Here is a 12760-nt window from a genome sequence, read left to right as displayed (position 1 = left end):
GCTCGCTGTTTGTGTGCGGCCGCTAGCTGCGCAACTTTTCGCGCGAAACCTGAGCAATTGTCCGTTGATTTTGTCCGAATGCCGGGCCAAAGGTTAAAGGGAGTTTGGAGGCACCAATTACTGCGTTAAGGCTCCGGGGGGAAAACTCGGTTCACTGCTGGTTACTCATGCGTGTTGCTCATCTATCAAACCTCGCGGAGGCGTGCGGGGCCTTGGCTGAGCCAAAGACGGCTGTTTGGCAAGCAGAAGCACCAGACGAATTTGTCTGTTTTATCCTCCTACCGCAGAAAGACAAACAGGAATCGCGGGGACGGGGACGCTGTGTCCTGCGAGCCAACTTCGAGCGTCATCGTGACATTTGTGGCATGCATTTCTGGCATATCAGACGACCTCCGGCGGGAGACAGTGGGCGTTAGGTCGGGAATCGAACCGGGGATCAGTGGACGCGATCGGCCAATGGGAGGAACGCCTTCCATCCACCGGGTCTACACGCAAGCCAGGCCGTACAACCGGTCTTGCCGGGCACGCTAATAAAGTATGCACCTATCGTAGCTAGTTAATTCTCGCAGATCCTGCGTCCAAAAACACACAAGGTAAGCTTCGCGATGTGAGCAGGGGATCGGTGACGGACGTTTAAAGTTGATGTTTGGTGATCGGTGATGGTGTAATGTTGTTAAGGGTGGCCCACGCGGTGCTGTGTAAGGTGATATGATAGTGAAAGGCCGGCAGGAGAAATTGTTGGTGACGTCGGTGGAAAATATCTGCTATTTTGATGGTGCTGGGTTACATGTCGTACCCGCCATCTTGTGCTGAGATTGTCTGTCAACATTTCGTCGAAAATAGAGCTGCTCGAGCGCTGGGGGCTGACCCCCATTCTGCACCCCCGTCCGGACAAGATGGACGTGAGGGCGCTGCAGGCCCCGGCCACAGACGAGGCGAGGGAGCACCCGCTGGTGGGGACCGGCACACGGCTGAACGACGGCGGGACCGGTCTGAAGGACGCACCGCCGCACAGTCGCAACAACTCCGGCGGCGGCACAGGCACGGGAACGGCAGGACAGAACAACATCGGCAACTCGCTCAACGCGCACTCGCACACCAAGCTGGCGACCACCGACGACGACAGACCGTCCAGCTCGGACGGAGGGTTCGAGCAGACGCCGGACTCCGAGCTCCCTCCCATCCGGCCCAATCCCGCGCCGGCACCCACGGCCTCCGAGAGGGTCATCATTAACGTTTCGGGACTCAGGTTCGAGACACAGCTCAAAACTCTCAACCAGTTCCCCGACACCCTCCTTGGAGACCCCAGGAGGAGAATGAGGTATTTCGATCCCTTGAGGAATGAATACTTCTTTGACAGGAATAGACCAAGCTTTGATGCCATATTGTACTTTTATCAAAGCGGAGGCAGGTTACGAAGGCCTGTCAATGTACCCATCGACATATTCACGGAGGAAATCCGATTCTATGAACTTGGAGAGGAAGTTATTGACAAATACAGAGAGGATGAGGGCTTCATCAAGGAAAAAGAAATGCCCTTGCCCAAAAACGAGGTGCTCAAAAAGATATGGCTACTATTTGAGTACCCAGAAAGTTCGAAAGCTGCGAGAGTGATTGCCTTGCTGTCAGTGAGTGTGATCTTGTTGTCCATCGTGACCTTCTGTTTAGAGACCATGCCACAGTTCAAAGAGTACAGATACGTGAACACGACAAACTCCACAGACCCCAAGGACCTCACGAAAGAGGAGGTGGAGGTACCGGGGTTCGGAGACCCCTTCTTCGTGGTGGAGACTTTATGCATCATATGGTTCACGTTTGAACTGACGATAAGGTTCATTTCATCGCCCAGCAAGCTAGCCTTCTTCAAGAACATTATGAACATCATAGATATCGTTGCTATTGTACCGTACTTCGTCACGTTGGGTACCGTGCTCGCGGATTCATCGAAGTCCAAGAACCAAGCGACGTCCCTCGCAATCTTGAGGGTCATCAGATTGGTGAGAGTGTTCCGAATATTCAAACTGTCCAGACATTCAAAAGGCTTACAAATCCTAGGACAGACATTAAAAGCCAGCATGAGAGAGTTAGGATTGCTCATATTCTTCTTGTTCATTGGAGTGATCTTGTTCGCCAGTGCCGTGTTCTTTGCGGAGGCCGACGCGAACAGTACGCAGTTCGTGAGTATACCCGATGCCTTCTGGTGGGCCGTTGTGACAATGACTACCGTGGGATACGGAGACATGTACCCCGTGACAGTAGGGGGAAAAATTGTCGGTTCGCTGTGTGCCATCGCTGGTGTGCTAACCATCGCGTTACCAGTGCCTGTCATCGTTTCAAACTTCAACTACTTCTACCATAGAGAAACGGCAGCAGACGACGACGGGGTGGACTATAAGCATGTGGATAGCTGCGCATATTCAGCTGACATTGAAAAGGATGAGGGCACGGAGTTATCCGCGAACTTCATCGAAATGGAGGATGCCTTGCCCGACGAGCGAACGAAGTTGAGGCAAAGTCGCAGCGACGCGGCGAATTGCATCGGCACGGCGTCAAGCAAAATGAGCAGCGTGGAAACTGATGTATGACACTCATGTAATCCCACTGCTACAGGATACAGTTTCATTGTATAGACATTTTTATTTTTGGAAGATGTAAATTATATCATTGGGACAGGGAGAGAGAGAGAGGTCTCCAGGATTCTTTGTTTAATATTCGGCTTCAGTGTCACCAGACTTTTGGCTTTCCTACCAACCGTTTATAGTATTGTATATCATCAACTAGACAGCGTGTACATTTTTGTTGGAAAACACCTCATGCTGAGAAGTATGCCAAGAAGAAAAAACACACCCTCCCAAAATTTGCATATGATACGAGGGTCTCGCTTGTCCCCCAAGGACATTACCGCAATTCCAACCGGTCTAAGTTTAGAAACGTCGTCATCACCGGGCGTCCAGGAAGTACAATCTGCAGCTTTCACGTGGAAGCTGTGCAAGGAAATTACGGAGCACTCGCTGCGCAGAAAATGCAAGATCGTCCGCACCATTAAAGGCAAAGATGAAACGTGTCGTTACGGAGGTACAATGCAATGTCACAACCCAGCCGGCATATATAGGGCAGGGCAATGCTATATTGGGCTGAGGCCGGTGAGATATTCCCATTACATAGCAAATATTTGGGGCGCCATCCAAAATAGCTGCTGTAATGCACCTCGAGACAGTTGCTGATCTTCCTAGAGATCTCTCACATGTGTGGTGGACTGTTCGTGGCCCTAAATGCCCCCCTCCCTACCCAACATCAGGGAACAGACTGTTGCCCACAGTGTGCCCGAGGCATAACGTGGCCACTTAAGAGTGGGCCTGTGTGTTGTTTCAAAGAGTATACAGAATGAGCTCTAAGGTTATGAGGGGTCACAGGGGACAGGTTTTTCCACCAGAGGACGTCATCAGCCTGTTGTGACTCGTATCCCCAGGGGAGAGAGGTCAGAGGTTGCTGGAAAAGGTGTAACCCTGGAAGTAAAATCTTGCACGGCAACCCCAAATCATCTTGTGTGAAACTGCCACCGATAAAGCACACCAAAAAAAATGCAACACTTTCCTCCAGCAATCAACAAGTGAGAGCAGGTCCCACAAATGGAATGTTGTACACCATACATGGCTTTAATGTGTCTGTGAGAGGCCGGATTGCTGTACAAAAGGGATTTAGGGAGAGTGTTTGTCATCGTCATCAATGAGACAGTTCGCTGCATTCCTCCAAATTACAGTCATCACTCCACCAGGCAGCATAAACCACACGCCGTGCCGCCATATTTCACATGTAGTGATGTGTTGTTTGAAAAGAGCGGTGACGTAAAGCCGTCGGCAAAGTTTGCCCTGCCCTCATGGCGTCATCATCGCACCCAGACAGAAATGCCCAAACAGCCCGGCTCGACTGTTGAAGTGTGCCGCTGACGGCTCCCAGAAGAAAACAAACATCCCGTCTTCTTTATGGGCCGCCTTTCTGGGAAGGAATCAGCTGGGTGCGAATCCTCGCTGTTCAAACGTCGCCAGTGAACCAGAAAACACTCCCCAACACGAGTGCTGTTACTTGTGATCATTGATGCATCGTTCCTAATATCTAATTGGAAATGTGTAAAAAAGATTGTCAACATTGTGTATGGATTGAGAACACCACCCACCACCTACCCCCCTCCCCACACTGAGTTAAAGACAAGGGTCAGTGAGGAAACCAGTGGATCAGGCAGCCTCAGTGCTTTTGTTGCCAGCTGTCCCGCCTTACAATGAGCTTACATACCCCACATGCCGGCCTCTGTGCACTCTCCAAATATGCCCGGCCAACATGGCGGGATATTTGATCCACAGTGGGACTAGCTTGACTGGGATTGCATGCAGCTCTAACAGAGCAAATCGTGGACCCAACCGCCGAAATCCCCCCTATCGAACCGCCACAAGCCAAGACTTCGAAACGACCACCCTTGCGGAAACATTTAATACCCCCGTGAAGCGTGGAAAATTATCTCGGCTGCCTGAGTGTATCAGTTTGTCAACAGTCGTGTATGGCTATTCTCTGGGATAATGTTGGACTTGTAACGCCCCGAGCCGGCTTCAATGCGAGGACGTCACCCTACACGGGCTTTCCGAAACACGATACGCATCTTGGATATTGCACCATGTATCAACTGAGCCAGCGAACGCGCTCAACCGACAATGGAGCAATGCAGGTGATCACCGTGCATCAAAAGACTGGGGGACGCCTTTAAGTTGGTAAGTGTGACTTTCATTTATACCTTTTATTCTCACCTGTAAGTTAGTTAAAGTGTAAGTTACTAATGTCTGATTGGTTTAGGTACTTTTTCTTTTGTGTGTAGGGCAAACGTTACATTTGTATGTCATGGTTCAATTCTCAGGTCAACCCACCTTTCCTTTACCTGAAAGAAAGTTTATAAATAGACACAGAATCAACAGGAAACAATGTTACAGATGCCATTAGCATCAGGATTGTCTAGAAATACAGGGTTAGTTTTCAAGGGGTAGGCTAGCAGTTTAGATGTTTTGCTTGTGTTAAAAAGTCTGCCCCATAAAAAGTAGAAGGGTCACTTGTACTGTGTAAAATGTTAATGAATTACTTGAATAGAAAGCTGTCTTAATTTGCTTAACTGAGATGGACTAACATTGACATTAGGGGTCATACCATCCGAAAGTTCAGACTTAAACCATGATAAGATTTGCTGATTATCACTTGACTCTATTGTAGCCATCAAAATTAAGAGTAAGTCGATTTTTATCAAAGCCAGGTTTTAAGCAGGGAACTTCATAGCCCTAAGTGCTAAAATAAACATTTCTGACAAAGGTAAGGGCCATGATATTAATTGACTGGATACAACCTTGTAGCCAAACCATACATGTCTAGTATTTTACTGACAGCTAGGCCATAACAAAATCCCCTGAAAGATTATAGCCATGTGCTTACAAGTCCAAACTTGTTAACTTTCTTCAAATCAATTTATTATCAACGAAACAAGTGATCAACACTTTGACAAGTATCCTCAAGCGATAGGTTATCAAGAAACACAGCCTTCCAAATGGGTGTATTTTCTAACGCTAAGTCTTTTAGTACTTTTACATTCTGTACTGTGAACCACGTCACCAGCCATACACAATGTAGATTGTGATGTTGCTATCCTGGTCTGTGTACTTTGTGCAGACACCACAAGCAGGGGCTAATATCTAAGGTCACTAAACTGGTGTTAATTGACAGGCTTGTCCAGGGAGTGCTTGAACATGTCCCTAGGGTCCCTCCCCAAGTTGTATTTTCTATTAGTCTTGTTTTGGTACTTTTACATACTGTAGACTGACCATACACAGTGCAGGTTGCAATGTAGATTGCTAATTTTTAAGGTCACTAAACTGGTGTTAATTGACAGGCTTGTCCAGGGAGTGTTTGAACATGTCCCTAGGGTCTCTCCCCCAGTTGTTTTTCTAAGGCATGTCTTGTTGTGGTACTTTAACATACTGTAGACTGTGAACCACATAACCGACCATACACATTGCAGATTGCTAATTTCTAAGGTCACTAAACTGGTGTTAATTGACAGGCTTGTCCAAGGAGTGTTTGTCCAAGTCCCTAGGGTCCCTACCCCAGGAGCCCAGGAGAATGGGCCTGTGCTACTGTGTACTAGTAGCAGGGCTCGAAATACCACCTGCATATGCAGGTTAGTGCAGGTAAAGTTGGAGCTGTGCAGGTATTTCTGGTGTCTACCTGCACCTAACCTGCACTGGTTCATGTACTTGGGTTTTATACATAAATGTTCTATGATGTAGGTGTCTGTGGATTGTTATTAGCTGCATTGATTGTTATGAACTATAAAGTATAAAAGAAAAATGGCAATGGTCCCTGAACAAATTTAGTATGATCCATAATTTCCTAAATACAGAGTGGTGCAGGTAAAGTTTGTCTGGTGCAGGTAATTTTCAATGTTACCTGTACCAGCGGCAGGTATGCAGAAACAAGTGTTTCAAGCCCTGGTGGGCCTGTGGTACTGGCATTTTGTAGTAGACTGATTGGGGGTGTGTAGCTGACAGGAGTTTTATGGAGTGGGTGCCAATGGCTTTAGTCCTGTTAATCTGTCGCCGCTCCCTCGATTGATTAACTGGATTAGAGTCTATTTTGTCATTGTGAGGGATAATTTATTGGGCCGGCCCCTTGGCAAGTAGAAATTGAAGCAGCCCGTGTTTTGGTCTCCTAGCTACCACCTACTCTGAGTTAGAGCAAGGACGTTGTAAGCTCCTTGGTTAGAGCAAGGATGTTAGTGTCCTTAGTTAGAGCAAGCAAGGACGTCCTTGTTTAGAGTGCTCGTAAAATTTACATGGATATTGATTGTGGCATATGTTCTTTTGCTCCTTGTGAATGGCAGCAAAGCATTATGCATAAATATTTATATACACAATAGATTTTCCTGTTTTTATGTTGTAATCTTTTTCCATGATGATAGGCTTTGTTGTGGTAACAACAAAGTTAGAAGGGATAAGTATATGTACTGGGTCATTGGATTTTATTAAATTAAAGAAAATTGAAAATAATGAGTAAACCAAAAAAATTGATTTAAAACAATTAAAAAATACACTGAATATAGTATTATATTTTCACTGCCCTCTAAGCTCTGCTTAACCATGTTTATCAACCCCTAGCTTTAGCAATTTTACTCATACAAGTCATAAGTAGCCTTTTAAACTATGAGTCAATAGCCCTTCTAGTAAACAGCCTCCATTATCGTACCTCATTGACCTTTTACCCCGCTTTTATGGTATATTTACATTACAATTACCCTTTGAGGCTTTGAGTCAACAGCCTATTATAGGCCGTCACAATGCATATTATATTCAGTGTGTTTACATAAGGTACAGGCCGACTACTGAAACCATTACGGAGTGAGAAAGGGGGTAGTTTTTGTCCACATCGAGGGACAAGTTCAATATGTTTAAAAGGCAAAAGGGACAGACAAACTCCCTGTTTTTGTTAAACGTGTATTTACAGGAGCAATAGACAAACAAATTAGCTACCATGATACCTCAGTTAAACCAAGGACATTATGTAGGGCTATATAATGTCCTTGGAAGCCATAGACAACTTTATAACATTGTGACATTTTACTACATGTATTACAAGAGAGAGGCTTATATTATTATTAGTTACAGAAAAATGGCTAATACTTTTTTCATTGTTAAACTACAAGCTGCAAGACAATAAAAACAAAGTTATTGGTGGCAACCATAGTAAACTCTAACACATAGTGACATTGTGCTATATATAGGACAATGGCTTACAACAGAAAGCATAGCCTACACATCTTTCATTGTTAACCTACAAAGTACAAGCCGAGTAATGTCTGCCTATTTTCGTGCCTTCCTGTTTCGCTACATGATAGCAGATTGCCCCTGAGATTAAGTCGTTTGGGAGAAATAATATATGAGATTCCTTATCGCTGCAGTTATCCTGCCATTCCCAACGGCCGGTTATTATCCCCCAAGCGGCGATAAATAATCGGGAGCACGAGAGAGGCTGAGCCGGCGTTGCCGCGCGCGTTTCGTCGGCCGCAGAGCATTGATTTTTACTTGCTGAAGATTTGAAGGTGAAGAGAGATAATGGCATTATGGATTTGGGGGGAACAGAGAATAGATAAGCATAGCGGCACGCTAATGGCCGAAGGTTTACAGATAACACAGGTTGGAAGTAGATAGCCGAGCACTCGGACACTGCCAAATTGTTGGAGGCAGTATCGTGGTACAAATGTACTACTAGCTATTTGTAAGATAAGGTCTTTTGGGAAACACCTTAGAGAATTGTACAAGTGCTTCTTCTGCTAGAAGCCAGGATATGTGTTGAAGGATGTCTGCCAAAATGCAATGAGTTTTCTTGCCATAACATAGTACTACTGGTAATATGATTTAGTAAAAGTGCTTCATAGCTGTATAAGATAAGGTCTTTTGGGAAATACCTGTGAGAATTGCACAAGTTCTTCTTCTAGTAGCTTAGCTGCTAGGAGTAGGACATGTGTTGATGAGTGTAAAATCTGTCTGCCCAAATGCCAGCTTATATACGGACTCGTAATACACTTCAGCACTCTCCTTTTCCTATCTTATTCTAAAAATGTATAGGAAATGTAAGAAGATTAGTTTCTGTGGACTTGCTTGCATATAAACAAAGCTGTTAGCCTTTTGAGGTGACACTACTTGTCAAGGGCTTTGGATTAAACAGAAGGCCATTTCATATTTCATCAGTCAGTGAAAAGACAAGAAATTGGAAATCTTTTCAGAACTTCTTCTTCACCCTTTCAGTTCAAAAAGGTGTCCCAGAATATAGATGCACACTTGTTGTTGCCGACTTGCTTGAGCCTTTTGCCGAACAAAACTGTTAACCTTTTGCCGTGACACTGCGCATCGCGTCCTGACATTTCCAAAGGCCTCCCCGCAGGCGCGACCGATGCCCGGGCCATGCATCTTCCCTCTCTTCTGTCCTGCCTGGGCAGAGTGATGAGCCTTTCCCCTGAATCTGACACGCCAAGATGAATAGTAATGGCGCTAAAGCTGGGAATGGCGTGGGGCCTGTCAACACTCTATGTTTCACAGGGCCGTTACGCCGACTGGCTGCCATATGGAAGCGCAGATAGACGGCGGACAGTCGTGTCAGCGTGGAGTTAACGTAACGGCATGTGGCAGAGACGTGTGACACTTGTCATGATGCTGTTGGTCAGACTTGGCCTACGTGTATGCCCTTCTATCCTAATCTCGAAGCAGATGTTAGGCTCTGGCTGTTTTTTTAAAAACAATTTTAGTCGTTTTGATCGGGCTTTCTATTTTGTATTGTATCTTGCTGTGTCAGGCCTAATTGTTAGGTTTTGACAATACAAGATACAATACAAAATAGAAAGCCTGATAAAAATGACTAAAAAAACGTTGAAAAAAAACAGCCAGAGCCTAACCTCTGCTTGGAGAGTACTCCCACCCATGAAACACTCCGCAATTGTGATTAATTACCTGGACTATTCATAAACTGTTACGTCCAAAGCGACCTTCTTTAGACTTGTACATGTGCATATATTTCGTACGTGTGTATAAATTTTCTTGTTGCATAACGCAAGTCTTCATAAACCCTTCCAGAACTATGATTTATCACAAAATCTGTTGCATTTTAAAATTTAAGAGACTTTTTAGACATGTACGTGCATATAAATTTTTTCGTTGCATAACACATGTCTACATAAACCATTCCAGAATTACGATTTATCACTTGAACTATCCAAAACTGTTACACTTAAAGAGACTTTTGTTAGAGATGTACGTGTGTGTTAATTATCTTGTTGCGTAAAATACAACATGTATGGAAGATAGACTAATAGATATCCTCATTCGTAAAATAATGTATAGCATCACAGTTATTAGTTTGGTACAAAAGCTTTAAATGTTGGGATGTTATACATGTAACACTGAATTGAGCACATTATTTACTACTCTCCATGCACAGATTAGGCTAGCGACCGCAAAACATGAAAGAAATGGTACAAAATAGAAAGCCTGATAAAAATGAAAAAAAATGTCAGAAAAACAGCCAGAGCCTAACCCTAACCTCTGCTTGAAGAGTTCATTGTTTGCTAGGATTGATGAGATGAAGGTTGGTGAAAGTTTTTTTTTTAAGAACAAATTAACAGAAAGAAAATAAAAACAGTAACAGCTCCAATTGCCTCTGCTGTGCTGCACCGGTAAGTGTAGATATATAAATCAACCTGCCAACCACTTTGCGTCATTGGGCAACCTTACCTGTATTCATCTTTATCCAAGTGGAAAGTCACAAATAAACTCCCTTTTTCATGCAAATCAGCCAAACTTTTTCCCTACATATCCCTCTTGCTAACTCCCACCTTTTCTTATTTACCTTGAGGGTATGCCCCACATGTCTAATGCCTGGGAATTTCTAGTTTTAGCCCCCATTAGTGGGTCATTGAAGAACAGACGGTTGGAAAGCATGCGATCCGCCATGTTGGACATGTGCCCGGAGGCATGACGGTCCACGCTAAGCCCACACAGTGCTGCAGGTGCTCAGTGGAAAGACCTGCTTCCCTCCTCTTCATGCACAAAACAGTCGCTAATACTAGCTTTAATTTAAACCACTGTAATGTAAAAGCTTTCTATGACTGTTAAAGTTCATGAACGAATATGACAATACTAAGCTATTTATAGTTAAAATGTGTTAACGTCATAGTGGTGTATTTTGCTAGACTTTGTTTAATGCTTGCAGTGACTCAAGGAAAAATGGACAGTTGATAGACAACAACAAAGGGTACAATTACGGAGGCGTAACTTAAACAACTGTTAAAGCTTTCTATGACTGTTAAAGTTCACGAACAAATGGGGCTATACTGAGCTATGTATAATTGTAAACATGTTAAGGTCACTGTGGTGTATTTGGCAGACTTTAATTCTTGATGTAGACTTGAGGGAAAATGGACTCTGCGCACAGTTGATAGACAACAACAAAGGGTACGATTAGGGAGGGGTAACTTGGGCTGTGTTATGTAGATCTTTCCTCGGTTGTGATGGAACTATTCTGTAACAGGTGGCATTTGAGAAAGGTATAATTAAAGACAGACAAACAGGCTTGATTACACACAGCTACTATTATAGAGCACTTAGATGCTGGTATGAGTTGTCTTAGCACTGCATGATTGTGTTTTAAGGGAAGGGAAAAGGAAAAGGGATGTATGGTTGTTTTTATACTATATATTATAGCCTTCATTACACTTGCTGTAGAGTATGACTTTATGTTGAGATTACTTCGTTACAGTCAAATCTGCCCAAGAGGACCACTTGATATAATCTGGTCTACATGGATGTCTAATTGGTCATTTTAGACAGGACTCTTAATTGCTTCTATTAATGAGGAACCGTTAAAAAGTGGTTACCAGTACTTTGGGGGGGGGGGGGGGTCCGTATGTAGAGATGGTCACTTGTTGTATAGGTTTGACTGTACATGTTATTGTATGTCAATGGCCATTTGGTCCGTATGTAGAGCTGGTCACATCTACAGGTCTGACTGTACCATATGCTGTTTTCTGATTCTATATGATTCTATATTCCAATTGGTACCTGTTTCCTGACTAGTCATAATAGCCAAAAAAAAAATTGTACAAATAATTTGTATAATATAAATACTGAGATACAATCAGAAACCAGCACATACATGTAATTTGCCGAACACCCCCCCTCCCATCAAGAGAAGCCCAGAAGCCAGAGGCTACTTGTTTCCCTAAAGGCACACCTGTTGTAAAATGGCGTGTAGATTATCTGTGACTCAACCAGATGATTCATGCTTACTTAGTAGATTCGTCCATACAAAAATTTCAGATTTTACTTGGTTGAAAGGTGTTAAAAAACTTAGAATGCACCTTTATGTACTCTCCAAGCAGATGTTGGGTAGAAAGATTGTGACTGTCTTCTCACCTACCCCATTTTCTTACATTTGCCCCACATCGAGTAGATTTTTGCACCTATATGGGCTAAGTACATGTCACTACAATGATGTTTCCGGTAGAGTGAATAGCAAACAAATAGATCAACAACGTCCACAAAACAAAAGACAGTTTTCTGTGAGCAGATAATGAAAAGACATTCTACTCTATATACACAACCTTGTGTGGTAATTACTTGTCTAAATTTGATTTGATCACCCAGTCTTATTGTACATGTGTTGTATGTTTGTAAGGGCTTAGCATATGTGCCATACACCCAGTTCGAGGATGGTTGGTTTTCTGTACCTCCTTGGCATGACTTCCAGAAGCACTGACCCCACTAGGAAGGCTTTGTACATACTATAGCTGCTGAAAAGCGAAGTGTAAAGAGTGCATGCGTGGGATGTTCAGTGCTTGGTCAGACCGAATTAATGAGGCAAAGATTACTGTAACCATTTTTGTGGTCTCTGTCAGATAATTAGTGAAACTGGCTTGCCATGAAATAAAAAAGTAGCAAGTCTGGAAAGCCTTTGTTCTTGCCGAAACTGAAGCGAAAAGAAGAGAAGAGTGAAGATGTGAAACGTTTCTTCAGACTGTAACTGTTTGTTCGGATTCATTTGAAGTGTCACTCTGTCTGTGCTTTGAATGATATCTAACGAAACATGCTTGCCATGAAATCAGAACGTGAAAGAAAACAATCTCTCGCACACACACCCCGTCAGCTGCAAACCCAAGCGTACGGTTCAAACTGCCAGTTTCCCT

The 12760-nt window shown here is 43.9% G+C and overlaps 1 protein-coding gene across 2 annotated transcripts in view; it reads left to right on the top strand.

The window, feature by feature from the left end:
• Nucleotides 1-12760, top strand: part of LOC118413061 (potassium voltage-gated channel subfamily A member 1-like) — an 82001-nt gene continuing 69241 nt past the window's right edge. Inside the window, exons 1-2 of one of the 2 annotated variants that reach the window (XM_035816204.1) lie at nucleotides 1-593; nucleotides 844-3582. In XM_035816204.1, coding sequence (XP_035672097.1) covers nucleotides 897-2585 — 1689 coding nt within the window. In that variant the 5' untranslated portion in view covers nucleotides 1-593; nucleotides 844-896 and the 3' untranslated portion in view covers nucleotides 2586-3582. Of the gene's footprint in view, nucleotides 4761-12760 lie in introns of those variants that run through there. The other variant, XR_004830840.1, reaches the window with a different exon arrangement.

This window comes from Branchiostoma floridae, chromosome 4 (genome assembly GCF_000003815.2).
Source record: "Branchiostoma floridae strain S238N-H82 chromosome 4, Bfl_VNyyK, whole genome shotgun sequence".
NCBI classification, from domain to species: domain Eukaryota; kingdom Metazoa; phylum Chordata; class Leptocardii; order Amphioxiformes; family Branchiostomatidae; genus Branchiostoma; species Branchiostoma floridae.
This window is presented reverse-complemented; position numbering and strand designations above follow the sequence as displayed.